Source organism: Tamandua tetradactyla, chromosome 11, assembly GCF_023851605.1.
Source record: "Tamandua tetradactyla isolate mTamTet1 chromosome 11, mTamTet1.pri, whole genome shotgun sequence".
NCBI lineage: Eukaryota > Metazoa > Chordata > Mammalia > Pilosa > Myrmecophagidae > Tamandua > Tamandua tetradactyla.
In genome coordinates, this window is record NC_135337.1 from 35,899,638 (window position 1) to 35,927,451 (window position 27,814).

The 27,814-nt window shown below is 37.4% G+C and overlaps 1 protein-coding gene and 1 long non-coding RNA gene across 2 annotated transcripts in view; one reads left to right on the top strand and one right to left on the bottom strand.

The window, feature by feature from the left end:
* Nucleotides 1-10,127, top strand: part of GTF2B (general transcription factor IIB) — a 31,574-nt gene extending 21,447 nt beyond the window's left edge. The window contains exons 3-7 of the mRNA XM_077120362.1: nucleotides 756-889; nucleotides 3,271-3,417; nucleotides 3,553-3,682; nucleotides 4,835-5,116; nucleotides 9,630-10,127. Coding sequence (XP_076976477.1) covers nucleotides 756-889; nucleotides 3,271-3,417; nucleotides 3,553-3,682; nucleotides 4,835-5,116; nucleotides 9,630-9,763 — 827 coding nt within the window. The 3' untranslated portion in view covers nucleotides 9,764-10,127. The remainder of the gene's footprint in view (nucleotides 1-755; nucleotides 890-3,270; nucleotides 3,418-3,552; nucleotides 3,683-4,834; nucleotides 5,117-9,629) is intronic.
* Nucleotides 10,128-11,411: 1,284 nt separating this feature from the next.
* LOC143650064 (uncharacterized) lies at nucleotides 11,412-17,739 on the bottom strand. The gene is made up of 3 exons (XR_013159340.1): nucleotides 17,545-17,739; nucleotides 12,770-12,875; nucleotides 11,412-11,579 (listed from the first exon to the last, which is right to left on the bottom strand). It is a non-coding gene; the product is annotated as an uncharacterized LOC143650064 (long non-coding RNA).
* Nucleotides 17,740-27,814: the final 10,075 nt, after the last annotated feature.

The following is a 27,814-nucleotide window of genomic DNA, read 5'->3' on the forward strand; positions in this document are numbered from 1 at the left end:
TAGTGAGCATTTCTCCCAAAGTAGTAATCAGTGTAATCTTGATATATCTATCTGGTCTATGGTCTCTTGGCCAAAAATATTTTTTCATCACATAGTTTACATTACATTAAGACACAAACTTGGGCAGTGCAAGGGTAGCTCAGTGGGAGAATTCTCGCCTGCCATGCGGGAGATCTGGATTCGATAACCAGAGCCTGCATATGCTTAAAAAACAAACAAACAAAAAAAACCTTCCTTTACCAAAAAAAGAAAGAACAAAAAAATATAAAAAGCATAAGCTTGTACTTAATTCTCTACAAAAGTATTTCGAATGAAAGTATAGCCACTTTTAAATATTAAATTGTGTGTGTTAATGCCATTCTAAACAGCGTCTTCTAGTTTTGTTTTTTGTTTCTTTGGGGGTTTTTTTTTGCCAAGGCCTACTGCAAATTTTGTACATAATTTGGTTCTGAATCATTATTATATTGCTTTATTTTTGCATTACTTATGTACAGCTTAATTTTGTTATACATTTTCTGATTAACTTTTTCTCCTAGAGTTAGAATATGACTAATCATAACATTTAAAAGGATTATTATTGGACTGACTTTATAGTTAAAAGAATGTCAGAACAACTGTGTGACACGTGATATTTAAATTGGGGCCTACATGATCATGTTGAGATTTCCGAGGATCAAAGGGCTGAAGTTGGGCGCAATGTTGATAAGGAAAACCCAGCCTGACCAGATGATTTAGATTTGTGTTTATATTCTTAGGTGACCGGGTTATTGATGTGGGATCCGAATGGAGAACTTTCAGCAATGACAAAGCAACAAAGGATCCATCTCGAGTTGGAGATTCTCAGAATCCTCTTCTAAGTGATGGAGATTTGTCTACCATGATTGGCAAAGTAATAAGTCCACTTGCCCATAAATAGTGCAGAAAGACCAAAAGACCAGAGAGTTTGTGAACTTTGCAAAAATATCAGTCACTGCCCCAGTGGGGAATCTTGACCTGTGAATAGAATGCCAGTAATCCCGTTGTGAATGATGGTTGACTTGTGTGTCTCTTCAAACTTAAAGGGGTGACCAGCAGTTAGAAATCTGAGTCTTTATATCGGCATCCCTTGTTTTTATGAAGCACATTTTGCACAGAAATTGAATTCCGTGTAATATTGATGTCAGTGTTCCTTGAATGTTAGGAATGTCCTTTCTTAACCCTCTATATTGCCTAATATAAATGGAGCTTAACATAGTTATGTTCTGATGTGGCAGATTGATGACTTACCTAAACTTCACTAATCTCATCTGTGAAATGAAGATACTAGTACTTCATAGAATTATTGAGGCTTACATAGGAATGCATATAAAATATTTATAGCACAACCTGTAGCATGTAGTATGTGCTCAGGAAATGGTAGCTCCTATTATGGAAGATAGTGTGATTTCTTCTGACAAGCTGGCACTTGATTGTTTTGCTCTCTGCATTGTCAGTATTAGTGGCATTATTTTGAAGGACTAATCAAGGCAGTATATACTATTTCAGGACTTAATAGTGTACAGTCTCAAGAAACTTGTGAAAAACAGGTCGTTAATTATTTTTTCATGCTTTGTAAATTGCATATAAAATTTGAAAAGCATGGGATAGGCTGGTTAAGAAGTTTACAGTATTCGGAAATATCTTTAACCTAAGTTATTTTTACATTTGTTTTAGCCTTACAGGCTGGGAAAAAGAATACTAAGGGCATTTTAAAATGTAAGAGTCCATATAATTGATACTTTTTAAAAACTGTTCAATTATTTTTCAGTAGGTAATACATGACTCAGAAACAAAGGTGTAAAAGAATGCAGTAGGTATTCCTCACCCTTGACCCCCCAAACTCTCACTTTCCACTGCAACCCCCAACCCCCCTACCCAGAAACAGGTAACCACTGTTAGTTTTTCCTGTATCCTTTGAAAGTTGTTTATGTGGCAAAAAAAAGGTTAACACGCCACATTTATCATATTCTGAATTTCCATATTTCTGGGGGAATATTTCTGGGGTTTCTTTCTTGTTCCATTGGCCTACTTATTAAAATGCCACAACTGTACTTTTAATATCTGATAGGACTAACATCCTCTCATTGCACTTCTTTTTCAGCATTTTCTTCACTAGTCTTCTCCATATAAACTTTAGAATCACTTTAATTTATTTTCATTGCATTTTTTTTATATTTGCGAGTTGACTTAGGGAAAACTGACTTCAGGGTGATAAATTTTCCTACCCAGAGATATTGTATATCTTTTCATTTCCCTAGATGTGTCCTTCAAAGAACATTTTGAAGTTTTCCTGATAAAGGTCTTGCATATGTCTTAAATTTATTCCTAAATACTTATTTTTTGTTACTATTATAATTGGAATATTTTCTTTCATTGTAATCTAAATGGTTGATTGTTGATTTCTAGAATTTCTTAATCTTGACCTTGCTGTTTCAATGGATTCTCTCATTGTTTATAGTTTTTTTTTCTCTGACTTCCTGGACAGTCTAGGTATACAAAGATACTGTCTACAAAGAGTAGTAATTTATAACCTCCTTCCCAATTTTGTACTTGTAATTTTTCTTTCCAAATTAAATTTTTCCAGTACAGTGTTACATAATCATATTGGGAGAAGGTGCCTCTTATTTCTGATTTTACCGGTAATGCTCCTAGTATTTCATGAATTTTATTAAAAATGGATTGAAAGTTTTGTTCACTTGTCTTTTTAGCACCTTTGGAGAAGGCCATGTGATTGTTTTTTTTCTCCTTAAGGTATATTAATTTAGGTTTTTATGCTACTAGATTTACTATATTAACTACTAATAGTCCTGCATTTAGGAATAATTTCTCCTTATTCATGATACTGTTTTTAAATATGCTGTTATATTATTTTTCCAGTATTTAATATTTTACATCATAATCATAAATAAAATTAGAATGTTTCTTTTTTTACGCAGTTTATATCACATTTTAGCATCATGGTTGTATTCACTTCATATAAGTTTTCTATTTTTTAAGTTTTCCATTTTCTGTCTTCTTCAATAGTTGTTTTGAATTATATATTGTATAAGTATTTGAGAAAACTCTTTAAAACCATCTTACCCTGGTATTGTTTCTATCTAGGGGGTGGGGTTGGGAGGATGTACAGGGTAGATTTCTTGGATAGTTTTTCATATGGAATCAGATCTTACAAGTTATATTATCTTAGAAATTGTCCAGTCATTCAGGTTTTCAAAAATATTTTGCGTAGAATTATGAAACTTTGTTTTATAGGGTACAGGAGCTGCCAGTTTTGATGAATTTGGCAATTCAAAGTACCAAAACCGGAGGACAATGAGTAGTTCTGATCGGGCAATGATGAATGCATTCAAGGAAATTACTACTATGGCAGACAGAATCAACCTCCCTCGAAATATAGTTGTAAGTTCTCATCTACCTCCTTTAAACTGTCTGGCATTGGCTTGGTTAACATAATATAATGAGCACATGACATTTTGATATTGCAACTAATTAAATGGCCAAGAATTAGTTAAATTTGGTTTTTCTGCTTTGAAGGACCGAACAAATAATTTATTCAAGCAAGTGTATGAACAGAAGAGCCTAAAGGGAAGAGCTAATGATGCCATAGCTTCTGCTTGTCTTTATATTGCCTGTAGACAAGAAGGAGTTCCTAGGACATTTAAAGGTAAGTTTTTAGTTGCATAGATCAAACTGTTATCTATGTCATATTAAAGTAATGGACCAAAAGTCAAGAAGCTTTGACACTAAGAAGCTAGTCACTTGAAAATCATTTTTTAATTGCCTATTTAGTTTCTTAACAAGCTCAAATTGTAACTTTATTGACCAACTTGTTTTATGGGTGTTTTCTCATTTAGAGTCATTTTAGTCCTTATAAGCCCACATTGTTCTCTGTTAGTAAGATCTTCTGACTAATTATTTGTGGTCATTGAGGTGTCATATTTGATTAGGGAAAATAATTTCTACTCCCAGCACAGATGTCTGCAAATGAGCGAATCAGTTCTTTAGGAAGTGTTAGTGGAAATTTTTCTCTTGAAGAACAGGGTTTATATTTTCACATCTAAGTTTGGAGACTTTTTAAAAATTTTTCATACTGTTTCCATACCCATGAATATGTGACAGCCTAGTCACAATGTTGCAATGACATTTAAACTGGATTTCACTGCCAGATAGCAATTTAGCTTAAGACCATAATTATCCTTTATTCATTTGCAGTGAATCTTATGTCAGAGTAAATAGACGGTGGCCTTTATCATCACCTTTTTTGTTGTTACGGCTAAAATAGGCTTTGTTAAATTTATTCTAAAAATGTTTTGGTAGTTGAATATTTAGAATAATAAGGTCAGGTATTTTATCCCATTTAGATATAATCTATAGTAGCAGGGGTCACATCTACACACCATTGGGTAGACTACATTCTTCAGCTTGAGTATTTTCATAATCCATCTCCTTAATAGACTTCTTACAACAGATTAATATAAAATATCAAAAAAGTTATTAGTTGAAGAAGCTTGTTTGCATGATTGAAACTTCAGAGAACTTAAAAAGTCTAACTTTTTTATCTTCTTTAAAATGTGATAAACATTTAAGTTAACCAAGAAATACTAAATTAACTCTATGGGAAGTACCACTGAGAGGATTAGGGTTTCATCTTTAAGGCAAGATTGTATTGTTTATAATTAATGTATATTACTTTTATAATCAGAAATGTCAGATTTAAAAATGAATTATATGAATTATGTTTATCTCATTAAAGTTTTAAATTTAAAATGAACTGTTTGGTTTTATTTATATGTATTTATTTATTTTTATTTTTTAGAAATATGTGCTGTATCACGAATTTCTAAGAAAGAAATTGGTCGGTGTTTTAAACTGATTTTGAAAGCTTTAGAAACCAGTGTGGATTTGATTACAACTGGGGACTTCATGTCCAGGTTCTGTTCAAATCTTTGTCTTCCTAAACAAGTGCAGATGGCAGCTACGCACATAGCCCGTAAAGCTGTGGAACTGGACTTGGTTCCTGGAAGGAGCCCAATATCTGTGGCGGCAGCAGCTATTTACATGGCCTCACAGGCTTCAGCTGAGAAGAGGACCCAAAAAGGTAAGATTCTTCATTGGGAAAAGCAGTAATAAAATTGTGAAGGCATATATGTGATTGTCTACTCTCAATTATTAGGCAGGTAATTGCCCAGAACTCCCACTTAAGAAGTAGCTCCTCAGCATTAAAACTTAAGAAAATATAGTGTTTTACCTTTAAGTGGCTTGAATAAAAATATTTGGAGATAAAATCCCACATGCAAGCACTATTTTTCCCTCTTAAATTGAGTGTTTAATTTCAGTTATATTCTTCACTTTAAGAAGTTCTTCTCCCCGCCTCTCCCCCACCTTTTTAATCATGCTTTCTCACTGCCTGTCATGGTACCTTAGAGATAGAAATACTGGGTTTTATATTGAGCTTCACAGAATGTTAAATTTGATGATCATTTTCTCTTTCCCTTTTTTTCCCCTGTTTTCCTAAGAAGTAATAATTTATTATTGTTTCTTTTGTTCTGTCAACTTGATGCCCTATAATCATTTATTTTCCTACCTCACTCCTATCTGTCTCATTTGATTAAGATTAGTGGGAAGGTGCTGATGTTGTACCTTTGATACAGTAAGCTTTTAAAATAAGCTTAATGTCTATCATTGGAATTCTGGCACGCTCTGAGGAGATTTTTTTTTACATTTTTTATTGTGAAATATATATGCAGAAAAGTGATACATTTCAAAGTACAGTTTAATGAGTGGCTATAGAGAAAATTTCAAAGTATGGTGTGAGTTATCATTCTTCAATTTCAGGTATTTCCTTCTAGCTGTCCTAGTACACTAGAAGCTAACAAGTTGTATCAGTTATAGTGATTCAGTAGTCACAAGCATTTGTTATAAATTCTGTCTTCTCTATTACATCTCCTCATTTGATCCTTCTAATCTTCAGGAATATCTGAGCAATTCTAACTTCATCATGTTGAAAAGAAGTATCAACATTATGGAGTGGAGGGGGATGCAACTAGTTGATGTTCTTGGAAAGACTGGTGCCTCTGGGTTTCAGGGCTTATCTGGTATAGGAACAATCTGGAAATTTTAAGTTTCTGAAATATAATCTTAGTGAGTTTATTTATTTATAGAGCCTCAGATAGAGCCTTGGTATTCTTTAGATAATTCAGGAATACTGTTGATTGGGGCTTGGTATGCCCTGGCAGTTAGCAGTATCCAGCTAACTGCTTGCGTAAGAGTAACCTTGAGAACAGCCTCTCAACTCTGTTTGAAATATCTTAGCCACTGATACCTTGTTTTGGTACATTTCTTTTCCCCCTTTTTGTCAGGTAGGCATTGTCAATCCAAGATGCCAGGGCCAGACTCATCCCTGGGGTCAGGTCCCACATTTCCAGAGAGACTTATACCCCAGGGAAGTCATTTCCACGTGGTAGGTGGGGAGGGGTAATGACTTTACTCCTTTCTTATAGTATTCACAATTTCTTAATGAAGTAGTAAAATGAGTAGACACAAGTAGTTCAACCTCCTAAAGCCATTTTTGAATTTAGGGTTCTCGGGGGAACTTTCGAACAGAAATACAGGGTAAATTTTTTTACAATATGCATTCATATATTATTTCTATGATTCCCCAAAAAGATTTAACCAGAAAAAAGAGTAATCAATTCTAAATGTAAGGACATTTGGTAAGGCAAAATAAGCCAGAAGCAAAAGAGCAATTATTGTATGATCTCATTTTGTAAATACTTATAAGAAAACAGGGACCGAGATTGTAAGTTCTTACAGCAGTCACATTTAGTCCAGAGTGGTAATTGTTATTTTGAGAGGCTGTTTTATAGATGTATAACCTGGTATTTAGAGATAAGAACAAAGCTGATCAGGTCAGGATTAAGGTAATTCCGAACATAGGAGTAAGAAAGTCATTGTCTGTACTTTAGAACCTCATCTATTCCTTGAGACCAAAGGAAAAAAGGTTTATTTTGTCCAGAACCTAAGTTTTCTGTAGCACGTAATCTTACTCATCCTGTCTGGATAGACATTTAAATAATCCAAACACAGGGAGCCCAGAATAAGAATGAGGACTTTAATCCTGTATAGTTTAATGTAATGCCTGGATACATCCCAGAGTATATTAAGCAGATAATAAAAAAGTATTAAACCCCCACGGAAACCCCTGATGCTATGTCAACGTTAGGAACACCCAAATCATTAGGCCAACCCTTTAATCTTGAGAAGTTTATGTATGTAGTGGACAAGCTTAGCCTACTCATAGGTTAAGAGTTACTTCTGGAGGACCTCTTTTTTTGCTCAAATGTGGCCTCTCCCTCTCTCTAAGTCCAGCTCTGCAAGTGAAATCGTTGCCCTTCCCCCTATGTGGGACAAGACATCAGGGGTGAAATTCTCCCCGGTGGCATGGGAGATGATTCCCAGGGGAGTCTGGCCCTGGCATCATGGGATCAGCAATGCCACCCTGACCAAAAAGGGGAAAAGAAGTGTAATAAATAAGGTATTAGTGGCTGAGAGAGTTCAAATACAGTTGAGTGACTACTCTGGAAGTCGTTCTTGCACAAGTTTTTGTTAGATATAGCTACCTCCCATAACTTGCCAAACCCCAACCAAAACCATTCCTGCCAATGGAACCCAACCTAGGGCAGTATGTAAGATTCTACAAAGGTTCCCTATACTACGTTAACTTTCCAGAAGCCTGCAACCTCCAGATTGGTCCCTGGACCAGATAGGTGCTGACATGCAGAAGGGCCAGCCTCTCCAGAGCATCAGCTAGTTCTGTCCCCCTATCCTATATTATTGACGGCCCCTTCCAACATGAAAAAGTTAGAATGAGCATAGTCCACATACCCCCCAAAGAGTGGGAGAAAGATCAAAGTTGATGGTGTAATTAAACAGGGAAGGTAGGGTTTAACAAACAAGTATGATTACTGAATCATATTGATATTTCTTTTAGTCTCCAGTTATCTTAGAGCAGCTAGAAGTAAAAACCTAAAATAATGGAATTGTAACTCATATCTTCTACAGCTAATTGTTTTGATGTGCCTTGAAATTTACTGCTCCTTTGTATATGTTATTTTTCACCAAAACAAAATACATATGTTTCTTCTGGATTCCAATGTTTTGGAGCAGCTAGAAGAAAAAAAATCTAGATTTAAAAGTGAGGTTGTGAATTACTAGCTGCAATGAACCCTCTTCAAAATAATGTAGGTGAAATATTAAGTTTCAACATGTAAGTTTCTGCATTGAAGTAATGAATGATATGGAGGAACGATGAGAAAGAGGAGGCAGGCCATTAGTTATTTAAAAGTGCCATCTCCTTCCCCCTACATCCATATTCTTTTAAGTAATATTTGAGTCTTCCTGGGAAATTGAGAAGTTGTAGCCAGTTAGATTGTCCCTATCTTCACTCCTAATCATAAACCTTATTCTAATCAGCAACACAGAAATGTGCATCGCAGTGCTGTCTGTTGCTCTCTGCTTTATATGAAGGGTTTTCTTGAGGTGGAAGGCCTTTTCCTTCCCAGGTAGCCTGTTGACTTATCAGTACTTTGTCTAGAATATCCTGATATAAGTAAATTTAAAATTAGCTTTTGCTCACTGAGGGCAGGTATCCGTACTGAAGATCAGTTAAATCTTATGATTTGAACTGACTTGGAAAGGTAGTAAAGTGAGTCTGCATTAAAGGGCATATTTAAAAATCCATTTTGATGCGGAGTGTTGATGGTGGGTGATATATGGGAATCATATATTTCATGTATGATTGTTCTGTAAACCCGAAACTTCTCTAGTAAAGAATTTTTTTCAGTTGGATTCCTGTTTTACTCTTTATATGAAAATAAATTCCTTTATCAGTTAAAAATCCATTTTAAATATTTATAACTCATCAGATATTGCCAGGTGGCAGTCCTCTGTGATTTCCTTTAATGTTTTTAAAAGGAAAAAAAAAGTGATTTGTAATGACTTTAAAAGGAAAAAGTATATCCATTCCTAGCTACTCATGTGAGCACAATAGATATGTTCTTGTATGCTTTTGTAATAGTGGAAACATCTATATCATGTTATATAGCTGTCTGATCTCAGGTATAGTTAGTAAGAAAAAAGAAGTAAACGATGTTTATAATATGATCTCATTTGTTTTTTTACAAGGTCCTCTTTACAGAAGTTAGTTGTATTTAGAGGTTGCAGGGAAACTTTCCAACAGAAGTATAAAGTGAATTTCTTTATATGTATTCATGGATTACTTCTGTGATCCTGAAAAAGTTCTATAAAGTAAAAGGAGCAATCAGTTCTAAATGACTACCAACATAATAGTTCTCACTCAAAGCTATATCCTGAAAGCTGTTCAGATGTTAAGCATATATTAAATCATTTAATACTAATGACAGCCCTTTGAGGTAATAAGTACAACATCCATTATTACTGTTGTTATTAACTTAGTATTTCCATCATCGATTTTTTTTAATCATTATTTTTGGTTTTGTTTTCTACTTTAGCATTTTATATTACTATATCTGTTACAAATTGAAATGTGATAGATTGAAATTATACTTACTATTTTGATTTTTGCCTTTTAGAAATTGGAGATATTGCTGGTGTTGCTGATGTTACAATCAGACAATCCTACAGATTAATCTATCCTCGAGCCCCAGATCTATTTCCTACAGACTTCAAATTTGACACCCCTGTAGACAAACTACCACAGCTATAAATTGAAGCAACTTTCAAACTCTTAAGGACACTGAACTTTGCCTGTTGTACATAGCATATACAAAGTGCTGGATTGAGCCTTTAATGAGGAATAACATAAAACATGGTACGCATTCCAGGACTAAATATTAATCGCTTGGCATTGTGTATGTATATATTAGTGAAACATATTTAATGATTTAAATTTCTTATTGAATTTGCTTTCTTTTGTAGCAATCTAGGAAACTGTATTTTGGAAGATGTTTGGAATTACGTAATTCTTGAATAAACACTTCAGAATTAGTTTTTGTTAATACAAGTTAAATGTGATTTATAATATAATTACAAATAATGCATATTGCGGCTAATAAAGTTGATAGTGGTCATTGTTATCTGTTATTTCTTTATATATACATATAGTGTTTTTTTTTTTAGTCATGGAAATTATCAAAGGCTTTTGAGAACAATTTTTGACATTTATAACACATTTAGTTTACAGTTTGAAAGGATGTGTGTTAATTATTTATATTATTTGTATAGAAGCAATAACTGATGAGCTAGACCTTGAAAGCCTTTGGCTTGAAAGATATAAATATGTTTAAGTTTTCCTTAAAGAGCTTATTAAACAGAAGAGTATGCCAGTACATACATAACAGCAGAAGATCACTGCTATAATAAATTTTAATTTTCAGATGTTAACATTTCATTTTAAAGAATCTGCATTTCTACAATTCTTTATGTTTGCTTATTGGGATACCCATAAAGTATAAGGTAAATAATGTTTCAAATGGAGATTATTGGGTCCTGAGAATGTCCAGGAATTTATTTAATAAGCATCCCTAGATGATTGTGTATGTAGGTGTTCTGCCTCTCACTTTTTCAGACCACTGATTTAGGTTCTCTAGACTGCTATGTGATAATAGGCACTATGAGAGTAAGGGAAGATCAAAACTTTGCTCTCTTACTAGCTAGGTCCTTTGTTCAGGTTACTTGAATCCATGCTAAGACATCACCACTGTGAACAGCAGTGCTTAAAAATAAGCTCATGGTTCTTTCACATCTATAAAGAAGTTAGCACTAGATTAGGAGAACACTCTTCTATTGTGGCCTGGTGGACAGGCCCTGGTCAAGAGAAGGATTTTTCTCTTAGAAGTTCAGATCCCCACTGTCATTTCTGCTGACTCTGAAAGGGGAGTGGGAAGGGGTGTTGGGAAGCTGGGTGAGAATACCAGAGAAATACTGATGTTTGGGAGTACTATAACCCAAATATGTGATGGCAGTTAAATTTATACTTCAGACATGTAGAACCCATCCCACCCAGAGTATGACCTTCGGGAAGAAGAAATCTTAGGTCACTGTCTTCCTCCCTCCTGGATGACATCTTTGACCACCACCACACATCTCTGTGTTTTGCAACATAGGCCAAGAGCAGTAGTGCTCTCCCTCTACTATAGTTCCACTTTCTGGTGACTGACTCCCAAACATCCCATTCAGTTAGATTCTTGGTTGAAAAATGCCACGACCAGATTGCTAGATCTTAAAATAGTTATTTTTGGAATGATCTAAGGTCAGTATGTACACTGAACTTAAAAAATGTATAATGGGACAATACGACCATGGTTCAGTGGTAGAATTCTTCCCTGCCATGCCAGAGACCCGGGTTCGATTTCCGGTGCCTGCCCATGCAAAAAAAAAATGCATAATGAAGAGAAAACATAACCCATAAGCCACCTAGAAATAACCACCATTTATTTTGGTCCAAGCTGTTTTGTTGTGTACTTCTAAGCTGTTATGCAGGTAGAGTAACGCATGATGACTTGCTTAGTCTTTTCATTTTCCTGGTTATTAAAAAAAAAATTAAGAAAATGCAGATGAATATAAAGGGAAAATAAACACTAAGCCTCCACTAGTTGCATCAACACTTTGATCTTTTTTTTCCCTATACATTTGGAAAGCTGGGATAAGTGGAACTGATTTTAAACAATCAAGGATCAGAGGATGTGTCTGCCTTTGCTGAGTTGATGCTTAACGTTCTTGTATGTGTTTTGTTCTAGTTTGCTAGCTGCCGGAATGCAGTATACTAGAAACGGAATGGCTTTTAAAAAGGGGAATTTAATGAGTCGCTAGTTTACAGTTCTAAGGCTGAGAAAATGTCCCAATTAAAGCAAGTCTATAGAAATGTCCAATCAAAGGCATCCATCCAGGGAAAGATACCCTGGTTCAAGAAGGCCAATGACATTCAGGGTTTCTCTCACAAATGAGAAGGCACGTGGTGAACATCATCTGTTAGCTTTCTCTCTGGCTTCCTGTTTCATGAAGCTCCCCGGGAGACATTTTCCTTCTTCATCTCCAAAGTTTGCTGGCTGGTAGACTCTGCTGCTTGTGGCTATGTCATTCTCTGCTCTCTCTGAATCTCCCATTCTCCAAAATGTTTACTGTTTTATAGGCCTCCCAGGAAACCAATCAAGACCCACCCAAATGGGAGGAGACACATCTCCCCTATCCAGTTTAACAACAACTCTTGATTGGGTTACATCTCCAGGGCAATGATCTAATTACTGATTCAGACATACAGTGTTGAATAGGGATTATTCTGCCTTTACACAATGGGATTTTGATTAAAACATGGCTTTTCTAGGGGACATGTCCTATCAAACCAGCATGTCTCTTGAAAGGAATTAAAAGGCTAGTTCCTGCAAATTCCTCCTAAGCTACCCATGGGTTTAATCAGCTTTAGGACTCAATTCCAGATACTGAAAGAAGGAAAAGTATTCAAAGGGTAAGGTAGCAATGCCACTTATTTCTCTTCCTCCTATCCCTGACCTCATATGTTGGGTATTCTCGATAGACGTAGATGTGGGTGGAACTGGATGTATTGTTAATAATGACCCTTTTAGGGAGTCATTTCACATCACTGACTACTGGGTTATTTTCATTTTTTAGTGAAGCGGGGCAGATCCACAGCAATTCCATGGGTGGGACTCAACGCTCTCATGCCCTTTCTACCTGTGAAGGGTCTAGTCCTTACCTTTCCATCACGTATGTCACAGACAGGTTTCTAGTTGACTGATTTTCTCCTAAAATCCTCTTGCGATGAGGAGGAGGGTTCTATCGCAGCTGCTTAGCCTTATCTGCTGTAGCAAAAAATGATAATACTTAGAAATTTAAAAAAATAATAATCATAGCCAGGCTTTCCTAATCAGTGAAAAGAATCTGACCCATGCTTTGAAAACAATATACTCTGAATGAATGATTTTTCACATGACTTGTACTTACCTCTTTAGGTGTAAAATACACTTTATACAGCTACTCACTGACAGATGATCATGCTTAGAACTTGAAGCTAGCTTCTGTTTGGGCCTACATTTTTGGCCAGTTAGAAATATTAGTCATACAAGGGAAATTTAATGCACATAAAGTGGATCCATTCTTTGTACGTTAGCATTTTAAAGCTGTTAAAATGGAAAAGACCCTTTCCATCTGGGTCTTCAAAATTCTCCCAGGAAACCACCTCCATTGATAATCTTTGCCATCACTCTGCAAGTTCATAAATTTGTTAGTTTCAAGATCTGGATTCCAGAGCTCTGGTTCAGTCTCCCCATGAGACCAGTCAAAGGGGGTGGACTCTCTGCTCAATGTGTTCATAGAACCAATTCTTGAAACTCCAGGGTTTCAATAAGAGAGTTTATTGCTAAGTGCAAAGCAGGAGATCAGATGGCCTATCCATCTAAAAACCTGTCTCCCTGAACTGTGGTACCTCTGGTACTTTTAGAGTAATAAAAGATGAGCAAGTTTTAGGATAATGAGTGCAATAGCTTGAGATGACAAAGTTGGAGATGATCTAATTATTGAGTGTGCGCAGATTAATTACATGCTTAGTCATAGAAAGTATTTAAGATTGTAATGAGGTATAGGTCACTTATAGGTTAAAAGTTTAAGGTGCTGTGCATGTCAAATGGGCCAATTTTGGTTAGATCCAGCTTTGTCTAACAAGATAATTTAGGAAATAGGATGGATTAGTCTGGACTGACTCAAGTTCCCTTATTAATAAACATTAGGTGCTGTCTTTTGTGATAAGACTCTAAAGTTGAAAATCAGGATAAGGGAGTACAAGTGGAAGTGAGTCAAGGTTTTTACAATCATAATATAAAAGCTATATAGTTAAGCAATCATTATCATAGATCAAGGCAACTGGACCGAAGTTCAGTAATTTCAGGTATTTCCCTTTGGCTATTCTAATATACTAAACAGTAAAAAGATATTTATATAATGATTCAGTAATCCTGATCATTTGTTAAATCCTAGCTTCTCAGTACAACCATTTTATCGACCAGAGGAGCCATAGAGAAACTAAAAGATATATCCAGGTTTACTTAGAGATGGGACTAAACCCAGGTATCTTGGTTACCTAATGCGGTTTTCTTTCCATTTATCCATGCTATTGACGTCTGTGTCACAGGAAGCTGCCTCAGGGCTTTAGTTACAGCCTTCAATTTTCAAGGCAATATTTGTATCTGGTTCTTGGGGAAAACTCTTGACTGTGAGTTCTTGAATTACTTTGAAATCAGCCCAGGTGACAAGGAGTTAAGCAGAAACTGTTCTTTTGTCCTTCCTCCAAACTAAATGCTTCCTAAACTAGATGCCTCTTGACAGTAAGCATTTGTGTTCAAAGCAACAAATATACTTTACCCATGGTTGTTTTGGTTTCTGAGCTAATCTTGTATCACAGGTGCAAGATTTACTTTAATTATCAAGATGAACAGCTGAGGGGGTCAGCCTATTACCCATCTGGTCCTAATCCAGCGAAGAGGCCTCTGTGGCCTCATGTCAATATTTCCAATTGTCAGTGGCCCTGACTTTTCCTGTAGCTAGAGTTTTAATCTCATCTGTCAATTGCAGAGCCACTAGAAGATTCCCTGACCCCCTAAACACTTCCTTATCCTCCCCCTCCCAGATATTTACACACATCCCCATCCTCATCAGAATCTCAGGTTTGCAAGGCTTTGTTGCAAAAGCACCATTCCTTTGATTTCTAGATGATAGAGGCCCCAGGATCTTTCACAAACATAGACATCCATTCATAATCCTCACCGGCATTTCTTTGGCCAGGGGTACTTTAAACTGCTATTTTGGGAGGCTCAAGCTTGCATTCAGTAAAGAAGAAGAGGAAGAAACTGACCACAAAGCTTTTCTTTTCCTCTGCAGAGTATCAGAACAACAATGCTAATTTTTCTTTCTCTGATCTACAACAGCCTGTGGCTAACACATTATTGTCTCTTCATCAGAATTTCTTACCTTTTTTGGATTGTTACCATGTTATCAGCTTGCTTTTGTGACATGCGCTTCTAAACAAAATGCGAGATATTATGATACATGTATATATAACACTGCATAAGAGTTAAAACCCTCAGATAATCTGAGACCTCCTTAGGTAACTAGGAAACCTATACATTTTTCTGTCAGTTTTCCACTACACTCAGAACACCTATACGAGTGTGGAGTTTTTTTGTTTATATTTTTTGAAATATGCACCCAGAAAAGTGCATAGGATTATAGTGCTTGATGAATTTTCACAAACATAACCCATGTAACCAGTACAAAGATGAACATTACCAGCACCCCAGAAACTTCCCTCTTACTCTCTTCCAAGAGAGCTCTCCTCCACCTTCCCAAGAGTAACCACCATTATACTGACTTCAAATACCATGAGTTAGATTTACCTGCTTTTGTGTTTTATATGTATAAATGAAAGTATACAGTGTGTACACTTGTCTGTCTTCTTTCATTCATTATTATGTTTGTAAGACTCATCTATATTAGTATTTGCTCATTCTCATTGCAGTATACTTTTCCATTGTGTGAATAAACCACTTTCAATTCTAATAAGGGGTATTTCAGTATTTGACCAGTATCTAGCTAACCTATAGCTGTTACAAATTGTGCTGCTAGGAATACTCCAGCATATGTCAGCATATGCATGCATTCCAATTTGTTATATATTTAGGAATGCAATTGCTGGATCATATGATAGGTGTTCTAGTTTGTTAAAGCTGCCAGAATGTAATATACTAGAGATGGAATGGCTTTTATAAAGGGAATGTATTAAGTTGTAAGCTTACAATTCTAAGACTATAAAAATGTCAAAACTGAGGCATCCATGGAAGGATACCTTGGCTCAAGAAAAGCTGATGGGTCTGGAACACCTCTGTCAGCTGGGAGGCATGTGGCTAGCTGCTGCTGGGGTTTTTGGCTTCTCTTTTTGAACAGCTTCCCTGGGGTGTTTTCTTTCTTCAAATTCCAAATGTCTCTGCCTGTGTTAGCTCTGTAGCTTTTTCCAGAGGCTCCAGTAAGCAACGCCACCTAAGATGGGTGGAGACGCATCTCCATGGAGACCACCTAATGGAAAGGTCTCACCCACAATTGGGTGGGTCAGAGCTTCTTGTAAACAACTTAATCAAAAAGACCCCACCCCGGAATAGATAGGAGCAAAGTAGATTCTCTAGTGGGTTTAGAAGTAATATTACCGTATTGAAGATGAGCAAAATTGAAAGGGGTTGTATAGAGCTACGTGTCCCACTGACTCACTAGAAATATGAATGAGTTCTCATAAGAATTACTTCAAAGATATGATTCTTGTATAAAGAATGTTTAAGTCCAGGATACAGGGGAGAAACAGCTATTACATACTATGAGCTATGTTCAAAAGGAAACCATTAGCACTACCATGGCAACAGCAGAGATAAATAATGGATGAGAGACAAGAGTTAAGAGGAGGTTAAGATTTCCTGTTTGGTGAGGGTGTGTCTATTGGTTTTCTGTCTCTTGGGAACAATGAAATTATCTAAAATTGAGAATGTTGATGGACTCTGGACTTTGGGCCCTCCACATGATGCCCGATGAATGCAGGTGACTGAAGGATGCTGATGGAGAAGTAGATTAGTGAACAATGGTGTATACTTAATGAACGAAGATTGTGCTGCTACAGAAAGGAACAATGTTGTGAGGTGTGCAATGATGTGAATAAACATGTGGGACATTTGGTGAGACAAAATAAGCCAGAAAGAAAAGATCAGCAATGGTACGGTCACCTTTACAAAATGCTTATAAGGAAACAGAGGCCTAGATTGTAAGCTTTTAGAGCAGACACATTAAGTCCAGAGTGGTGATTATTATTTCTGGATTTTGAGAGGCTGTATTATATATATATAACCTGATATTTAGAGATAAGAACAAAACCGAACAGGTTGGAGTTCAAGTAATTCAGAACATAGGGATAAGGAAGACAGTGTCTATATTTTAGAACCACACATACTCTTTGAGACGAATGGAAGAAATGTTTATTTGACCTGGAACTGAAATTTTCTGTAGTACATAATCTAATTCAACCTATCTGTATAGCTCACTTGAACAAATTAAATACAGGAAGCACAGAATAAGAAAGAGGTCCTTTAATCCTGTATAGATTATTGTAATGCCTGGAAACATCCTAGAGTATATTAAGCAGATAATCAAAAAGTATTGGCAATGTCCCCGGAGGGAGGGAAGAGAAACTATGGAACTATTAAACCTTACCATCAGGAAATCCCCTGAAACTGTGTCAATCTTTATGGATACTGAAATCAATAGGCCATGCCCTTGATCATGAGGCTAACTTTTATGAAGCTTATGTAGGTAGCAGAGAAACTTAGACTACCTATAGGCATGCCTAAGAGTTACTTATGGAGGACCTCTGTTGTTGCTCAGATGTGGCCTCACTCTCTGTAAACCCAACTCTGCAAGTGAAATCATTGCCCTTCCCCCTACCTGGGACATGACATCCAGGGATGAAAGTCTTCCTGGCGACGTGTGAGATGACTCCCAGGGATGAATCCAGACCTGGCAGCGTGGGATCAACAATTCCATCCTGACCAAAAGGGGGGAAAGAAGTGTGATTAATAAAGTATCAGTGGCAGAGAGAGTTCAAGTAGCATCGAGAGGTTACTCTGGAAGTTGCCCTTACACAAGCTTCAGGTAGACCTTGCTACCTATCATAATCTGCCAAACCCCAACCAGGACCTTTCCATCCAATCCTAAAGAACACCTGGGGCAATATATAAGATTCCACAAAGGTTCTAGGCACTGGAGTAACTTTCCAGAAACCTACAACCTCCAGATGGGTCCTTGGTCCAGATAATCCTGAAACCTAGCCCAGTCTCTCCAGAACATCAGATAATTCCATCTCCCTACCCCATATTAGTGACAGACCCTTCCAATATTAAAAATTTAGAATTGCCACAGCCCAAACAACCCCAAAGAGAGGTATGGAAAGATCAAAGGTGATGGTGGAATTATATGTAGAAGATAGGACTTAAATGAATATGAATGCTGAATCATTAAATTGACATCTCTTTTAGTCTCCATAATTTTAGAGCAGCTAGAAATAAAAATCTAAAGTTGTGAAATTGTAACCTACGTCAAAGTCTGAAATATGTTCTACAACTAATTGTGGTGTTGTGCTTTGAAATTTATGGCTTTTTTGTATATGTGTTATCGTTCACAAAAAAAAAAAAGGAAAAAAAGTCAATTGTGATGATAAAGTATTTAAGCCCTCTAGCCTTTTGTATTCTGGAGTAGCTAGAAGGAAAAATATGAGAGGATCATATGGTAGGCCATGACAAACTCTGGAATCTGTCCTATAATCACTTCTTGAAGAGTGCTTTGAAAACTTGCTTTCTTATTTCTTTGCTTTGTATATATGTTATACTATACAATAAAAAAAAGTTAAAAAAGAAAAAAAGAGAGAAAGCCTGCAGATCAAACAAGCAGATTGAAGAGGCTTTAAATTATACCATATGAAGAACCACCAAAGAACTGGGGATTTTGAATCAAGAAAAAACAAGGTTCAAGTGAAAATATGTCAGAGGTTTTCAAATATTTATAAGACTAGGTGAGGAAAAGAGACAAAATTTTCCTGAGCTACCCAGAGAACAGAATATGGATTGTTGGGCAGAAATCATAGGGTTGGCAGACTTCTGCTCAGCCTGAGAAGAAATTTCCAAGAATAAGGGCTGCCATTGTAAAAAGTAATTTCCTCATTTCTAGAGTTATTCAAATAGCCTGGGTGATCACTTGTTAGAAGTATTGGGAAGGAAATTTAAATTTTCAGGTGGCTGATTCTATAAAATCTTTTCCTTCCTTAAGATTCTATTACATTCTATCCTAAATTACATCTTATCTTAATACAGTCAGATTGTATCTGTTAGATGTTACTGAGTAACAAACCACCCTAAAACTTAGTGACTTTAAATAAAGTGCCTAGGAATCTAGGAATCTAAAAAAAAAAAAAAAGACCCCACTCTGCAATATTGAAACAGGATTTAAAAACATGGATTTTCTGAGGTACAGTTTCAAACCAGCACAGTAGGCATATATTCAACTGTAGTAGATACTGATGATCTTTTTCCATAATGGTTGTACTTACTTACACTCTCACCAACTTTATGAGAATTTAAGTTTTTCTGCATCCTCATCAGCAACTGGTATTTTTCTTTTTCATTTCAGCCATCCTGGTAGATGTGTAGTGATATCATCTGGTTTTAATTTTCATTTTTTGCTGATTGATGAGTTGAGCACTTTTTAATGTTTGGCTATTGGGTATCCTTTTATGTGACATATCTATGCAAATCTTTTGCCCATTTTTCTTTAGATGTCTTTCCTCTCTTTTCTAATAAATTGATTTGTAAGAGTTCATATGATAATGCTTTCTTGTGAGCCACTTGAGAAAGGAGGAAGATCACTGCATTGCAAAGTACTTAATGAGATTAAGAAAATACAGGCCGTACAAGTGATGCTGTTATGTTGAATTTTAAATTTTGCAAAAAGATATTTTGTTTTAAATCAGCATAGGTAACTGTTCTAGTTTGTAAAAGCTTCCAGAATACAACATGTAGAAATGGAATGGTTTTTTAAAAAGGGAAATTATTAAATTATTAAGTTGCAAGTTTACAGTTCTAAGGCCATGAAAATGTTCAAATTAAGGCAAGGCTACAAAAATATCCAAACTACAGCATCCAGGGGAATATATCCTGGTTCAAGAAAACCAATGACATTTGGGGTTTTTCTCTCAGCTGGAAAGGCACATGCCATCTGCTAGCTTTCTCTCCAGCCTTCTTCAACATCTTCCCGGGGGCATTTTCTTTATGCATCTCCAAAGGTCTTTGGCTGGGAGGGCTCTGTTGGTTGGTTCTAAAGCTTTTTCCAAAATGATTCCCTCATAAAGGGCTCCAGTAAGCAACCCCACCTTGAGTGGGTGGAGACACATCTTCATGGAAACCATTTAATCAAAAGTTACCACCCACAATTGGGTAAGTCACGCCTCCACGGAAGCAATAAAAAAAATCCCACCCACCAATAATGACTGAGGATTAAAGGACTTGGCTTTTCTGGGATACACAATAGCTTCAAACCAGCACAGTGACCAAGGGTCAAAACCAGAAAATAACTGGGTCCAGTGCTCTTACAGATGTCAGAAAGACAAGAAAGGTAAGATTATTTCATGCTGCTTCAAAAGACAGATCTAGGATGAATATGTTACATGAACACATGTTGATCATTTTCGGTACTTCACTGAAAGCATTCAAGTAGTGACTTGGTCAATCTGATTTGGCAGAGATTTCTCTGGTATGACTTGACTGTATCTATGGCTCTTTCCAGCTCCACGGCTTTGGAACACCAGAAAAATTTATAATGGACCCAGAACTTTCAACTTCTCCTAAATTGCTGTGACTCAACAAGTATTTTCCACTATGCAATGAACTTCTCTAACCATTCAAATTTGTTAATGGATAGTGGCGGCCTGCTCTTCAGTGTATAATAGGGGCCTGGGTTTTCTCCCTGAACCTACATTTTAGCTCTGTAACTCTGGGCCTATCATCATTTTCTTTATCTGCATATTGGGAATAGTGGATTTTCAATGACAGCTCTAAAACATACTTTTTCATCAAGTAGATAGATATCAAAATGTTGTTAGTGGCAAGCTGGGTCTCCAGTCTACTTCTGTTCTGATTATCTGTTATGTGTTGGAGTAGCACTTACAATCTTATTTGAAAAGGAAGGTTAAAAAATGATTGATCTGGTATAAATCCTTCATTTATAGATGAGAACATTGGGATAAAATATCCACATATCAACAGTGAGGTGATATGATTTGCCAAAGATCATACTGCTAGTTGGTAGAAAATAAGGACTAGTTCCCAGGTCTGTTGCTACCTCCATGTGTTATCTAATTTTCAAAGTGCTAGTAAACTTCAAATGTATGTATGTAGAAGTTGTATGTAGATTAGGATTAGTTCTATGTAGTTCTATGTTCTGTATAGACAAAATTTAGATAAGGGACGATTATTCTTGGTGTCAGAGGGACACCACTGTCATATTAGTGTCTAACTGCAATTCATAGCAACACTAATCTTAAGCTGGGTCTCAATCACTAATAGAAACACCTTACTATTTTATATTATTTGAAATGTCTTTGTATAGAGCAAAGCAGGCCATTCATTTATTCTGCACTAGGTAGACTCTGGAGATACAAGATACATGCCCTGCATCAGAGTAATGAGACAATTGCAAGACAGAGGTTTGCACAAGAACATGAGGGAATCAGAGAAGGAAACGCTCTCACTCTGCTTGTGTGAAAAGAGCAGGCCACAATGTGGAAAGGGAGACTTCTTAAGGAAGGCAATTAATTAGAACAGACCCTTGAAGGGGGAAATCATATCAGTTGGGAGACATTCAGTTAGTGTAGTAAGAATATGGCCCCCTCCTGGCCACATGTAGTCTGTCCCAGTTCTTTGTTTCTACCACCTAAAGGGTGTTTATTTATCCACTTATCTCTGTCTTAACCACCATACATGGTTTGACCTCTATTATCTCCCATGATTGCTGAGGTTGCCTCTACTAGTGCCCCTGCCTTTGTTCTACACCCTCCCACCCATTCTCTACATGGTATATCTAATAACATCCCTCCTGTTACAGGAGAGACACTTCAGTGGCTTTGAAACAGAAGAGATTTGTCAGGAAGCTAATGAAACTTAATGTACACTTGTAACAGATCCCTTCTAAAGCCCTAAGCTCAGTTTTGCATCCACAAATAAAAAGTTCTGGATTCCTCAAAGAGGACCCCAAAATTGTATACACTTCAGGCCCCACAAAACCAAGATCTGACCCTGTGATCAAAGACCCCTTCCTAAAAGTGCCTACAAGGCCCCTTCTTTCCTAAGCTCCCCCCACTCCCTCCGTGGTAGTTTATACAATGCACTCCATCTGCAGTGAAGTTTACTTTGCTCAAAACTGTCATGTTCCTTCATCTGCAGGCATTCCCCAGCTATTCCTCCTCCACATTAAGAACCCTTCCCAGTCCTCTCTTCACTTGGGTAACATCCATCCGGATGTCAACCTAAATAACCTCCAGAATGTCTTTGCTGATGTGCTCCCAAAGCACATTTTCCACTCGAGGAGCCTTGATCATATTGTTACATCATTGCCAACTAACTTATATGTACCCCCACTAAATTGTAGGTTCTATGCAGTGACCTTGTTTTTCTTATATTGCTTGCACAGGCACAATGCCAGGCATGTTAAATAGGGAATCAATAAATACTTAAAGAATGGATAAACATCGGACCTTTGATTTCAAATGCTTATCAAGAAAACTATAATGAGATTGAATACTCCTTCTTTAGATAAAGTGGCAATTAGTATTTTTCTCATTTTAGATATTATAAAATTTAACTGTGAAGAAAGTTGTTTGAACCTCAAGTTTCCCCCTCAAAACTAACCTGATTGAAGAAGGTTGGGGTTTTTTTTGGTAGGAAACCATATAAGTATAAATATGACTAAAACCTTTATTCATTTATAGATCAAATGGTAAAGCATTAAAATGGTTAGATTCCTTTTCCCCTTCTATGCAAATTTCTAGGACAAAGTAGATCTTAGTTAAAAACAGAAACTCTTGGAGATCCAAGATGGCGTCTTAGTAAGGTACATGCATCTTAGTTCCTCCGACTCCAAATCAACTAATAGGTGAACAGAAACAGTACAAAACAACTCCCGGGGCTACAGCAGGGAATGGACACACAGCGTAACCAAGTCTGGGCTGGCTAGTCTGACTGCGAAACTCAGCTGCGGTGAGTGAGATCCCCGAGCGGCGGGCGATTTCCCGAGCAGCCGCAGCTGCGGCGGTCCGAGCTAATCCCTCCCTCCTTCCGGGGCTGGCTGAGAGACTCGGAGAGACAAGCTTCCCAGCCAAGGCGGCCGGCGCCACACTTTTGCGGGCGGCTTCGAGTCCGCGACTACAAGTCTCGGATCAGAGGGCTATCCAAAGTCTGGGCTGGCAAGTCTGTTTGCGAGACTTGGCTGCGGCGAGACCCCCGAGCGGCCGCAGCTGCGGCGGTCCGAGCTAATCCCTCCCTCCTTCCCGGGCCGGCTGAGAGTATCGGAGAAGTAAGTTCCCCAAGCCGAGGCAGGCGGCGCCCTTCTTTTGCGGGCGGCTTCGAGTCTCGGCTTTAAGTCCGCGGCTACGAGTCCCGGATCAGAGGGCTATCCAAAGTCTGGGCTGGCTAGACTGACTGCGAGACTCGGCTGCAGTGAGACCCCCGAGCGGCGTGCGATCTCCCGATCAGCGGCAGCTGTGGTGGTCCGAGCTACTCCCTCCCCCCTTTCCGGGCTGGCTGAGAGTATGGGAGAAGCAAGTTTCCCAAGCCGAGGCAGGTGGCACCCCTCTTTTGCGGGCAGCTTCGAGTATCTGCTTCGAGTCCCCGGATACGAGTCTCAGATAGGAGGGCTATCCAAGCCGCGGAAGCCCCCCCCCCACGGGAGGCTTCCTGGTCCGGTGGGGAATCCCCCAGGCCCGCTGCGGCCCGCAACCAGCCACAGGGTCCCCTCAAGCCGCAGGAGCTGACGCCCCCACCACGTGCGGCCCCTGAACCAACGGAGAGATTCGGATCCGAAAGCCCCAGGCCACGGAGATCGGTGACTGGGGGAGACCCATTCCAAACACTTGAGACAAACGTGTGCCACGTGCGCCACGTACTGGGCAAGATAAGAAAAACAGATCCCAGAGATTTCACAGAAAAATCTTACAACCTTGCTGGGTCCAACACCCAGAGAAATCTGAATAAATGCCCAGACGCCAGCAGCAGAAGATAACTGTCCACACTCAGAAGATTGAGAATATGGCCCAGTCAGAGGAACAAACCAATAGCTCAAATGAGACACAAGAGCTGAGACAACTAATCCTGAATATACGAACAGAAATGGAAAACCTCTTCAAAAATGAAATCGATAAATTGAGGGAGGACATGAAGAGGACATGGGCTGAACATAAAGAAGAAATAGAAAAACTGAAAAAACAAATCGCAGAACTTATGGAAGTGAAGGATAAAGTAGCAAACATAGAAAAAATAATGGATAGTTACAATGATAGATTTAAAGAGACAGAAGATAGAATTAGTGATTTGGAGGATGGAACATCTGAATTCCAAAAAGAAACAGAAACTATAGGGAAAAGAATGGAGAAATTTGAACAGGGTATCAGGGAACTCAAGGACAATATGAACCGCACAAATACACGTGTTGTGGGTGTCCCAGAAGGAGAAGAGAAGGGAAAAGGAGGAGAAAAACTAATGGAAGAAATTTTCACTGAAAATTTCCCAACTCTTATGAAAGACCTAAAATTACAGATCCAAGAAGTGCAGCGCACCCCAAAGAGATTAGACCCAAATAGGCGTTCTCCAAGACACTTACTAGTTAGAATGTCAGAGGTCAATGAGAAAGAGAGGATCTTGAAAGCAGCAAGAGAAAAACAATCCATCACATACAAGGGAAACCCAATAAGACTATGTGTAGATTTCTCAGCAGAAACCATGGAAGCTAGAAGACAGTGGGATGATATATTTAAAATACTAAAAGAGAAAAACTGCCAACCAAGACTCCTATATCCAGCAAAATTATCCTTCAAAAATGAGGGAGAAATTAAAACATTCTCAGACAAAAAGTCACTGAAAGAATTCGTGACCAAGAGACCAGCTCTGCAAGAAATACTAAAGGGAGCATTAGAGTCAGATACAAAAAGACAGAAGAGAGAGATATGGAAAAGAGTGTAGAAAGAAGGTAAATCAGATATGATATATATAATACAAAAGGCAAAATGTTAGAGGAAAATATTATCCAAACAGTAATAACAGTAAATGTCAATGGACTGAATTCCCCAATCAAAAGACATAGATTGGCAGAATGGATTAAAAAACAGGATCCTTCTATATGCTGTCTACAGGAAACACATCTTAGACCCAAAGATAAACATAGGTTGAAAGTGAAAGGTTGGGAAAAGATATTTCATGCAAATAACAACCAGAAAAGAGCAGGAGTGGCTATACTAATATCCAACAAATTAGACTTCAAATGTAAAGCAGTTAAAAGAGACAAAGAAGGACACTATATACTAATAAAAGGAACAATTAAACAAGAAGACATAACAATCATAAATATTTACGCACCAAACCAGAATGCCCCAAAATACGTGAGGAATACACTGCAAACACTGAAAAGGGAAATAGACTCATACTATAATAGTTGGAGACTTCAACTCACCACTCTCATCAAGGGACAGAACATCTAGACAGAAGATCAACAAAGAAATAGAGAATCTGAATATTACTATAAATGAACTAGACTTAATAGACATTTATAGGACATTACATCCCACAACAGCAGGATACACCTTTTTCTCAAGTGCTCATGGATCATTCTCAAAAATAGACCATATGCTGGGTCACAAAGCAAGTCTTAACAAATTTAAAAAGATTGAAATCTTACACAACACTTTCTCGGACCATAAAGGAATGATGTTGGAAATCAATAATAGGCAGAGTGCCAGAAAATTCACAAATACGTGGAGGCTCAACAACACACTCCTAAACAACGAGTGGGTCAAAGAAGAAATTGCTAGAGAAATTAGCAAATACCTCGAGGCGAATGAAAATGAAAACACAACATATCAAAACTTATGGGACGCAGCAAAGGCAGTGCTAAGAGGGAAATTTATTGCTCTAAATGCCTATATCAGAAAAGAAGAAAAGGCAAAAATTCAGGAATTAACTATCCATTTGGAAGAACTGGAGAAAGAACAGTAAGCTAACCCCAAAGCAAGCAAAAGGAAAGAAATAACAAAGATTAGAGCACAAATAAATGAAATTGAAAACATGAAAACAATAGAGAAAATCAATAAGGCCAGAAGTTGGTTCTATGAGAAAATCAATAAGATTGATGGGCCCTTAGCAAGATTGACAAAAAGAAGAAGAGAGAGGATGCAAATAAATAAGATCAGAAATGGAAGAGGAGACATAACTACTGACCTCACAGAAATAAAGGAGGTAATAATAGGATACTATGAACAACTTTACGCTAATAAATACAACAATTAAGAGGAAATGGACGGGTTCCTGGAAAGACATGAACAACCAACTCTGACTCAAGAAGAGATAGATGATCTCAACAAACCAATCACAAGTAAAGAAATCGAAGCAGTCATTCAAAAGCTTCCTAAAAAGAAAAGTCCAGGACCAGACGGCTTCACATGTGAATTCTATCAAACATTCCAGAAAGAATTAGTACCAACTCTCCTCAAACTCTTCAAAAAAATCGAAGTGGAGGGAAAACTACCTAACTCATTCTATGAAGCCAACATTACCCTCATACCAAAACCAGGCAAAGATATTACAAGAAAAGAAAACTACAGGCCGATCTCTCTAATGAATATTGATGCAAAAATCCTCAATAGAATTCTAGCAAATCGTATCCAACAACACATTAAAAGAATTATTCATCATGACCAAGTAGGATTCATCCCAGCTATGCAAGGATGGTTCAACATAAGAAAATCAATTAATGTAATACACCATATCAACAAATTAAAGCAGAAAAATCACATGATCATCTCAATTGATGCAGAGAAGGCATTTGACAAGATTCAACATCCTTTCCTGTTGAAAACACTTCAAAGGATAGGAATACAAGGGAACTTCCTTAAAATGATAGAGGGAATATATGAAAAACCCACAGCTAATATCATCCTTAATGGGGAAAAATTGAAAACGTTCCCCCTAAGATCAGGAACAAGACAAGGATGTCCACTATCACCACTATTATTCAACATTGTGTTGGAGGTTCTAGCCAGAGCAATTAGACAAGAAAAAGAAATACAAGGCATCAAAATTGGAAAGGAAGAAGTAAAACTATCACTGTTTGCAGACGATATGATACTATACATCGAAAACCCGGAAAAATCCACAACAAAACTACTAGAGCTAATAAATGAGTACAGCAAAGTAGCAGGTTACAAGATCAACATTCAAAAATCTGTAGCATTTCTATACACTAGCAATGAACAAGCAGAGGGGGAAATCAAGAAACGAATCCCATTTACAATTGCAACTAAAAGAATAAAATACCTAGGAATAAATTTAACTAAAGAGACAAAAGACCTATACAAAGAAAACTACAAAAAACTGCTAAAAGAAATCACAGAAGACCTAAACAGATGGAAGGGCATACCGTGTTCATGGATTGGAAGACTAAATATAGTTAAGATGTCAATCCTACCTAAATTGATTTACAGATTCAATGCAATACCAATCAAAATCCCAACAACTTATTTTTCAGAAATAGAAAAACCAATAAGCAAATTTATCTGGAAGGGCAGGGTGCCCCGAATTGCTAAAAACATCTTGAGGAAAAAAAACGAAGCTGGAGGTCTCGCGCTGCCTGACTTTAAGGCATATTATGAAGCCACAGTGGTCAAAACAGCATGGTATTGGCATAAAGATAGATATATCGACCAATGGAATCGAATAGAGTGCTCAGATATAGACCCTCTCATCTATGGTCATTTGATCTTTGATAAGGGAGTCAAGCCAACTCACCTGGGACAGAACAGTCTCTTCAATAAATGGTGCCTAGAGAACTGGATATCCATATGCAAAAGAATGAAAGAAGACCCATATCTCACACCCTATACAAAAGTTAACTCAAAATGGATCAA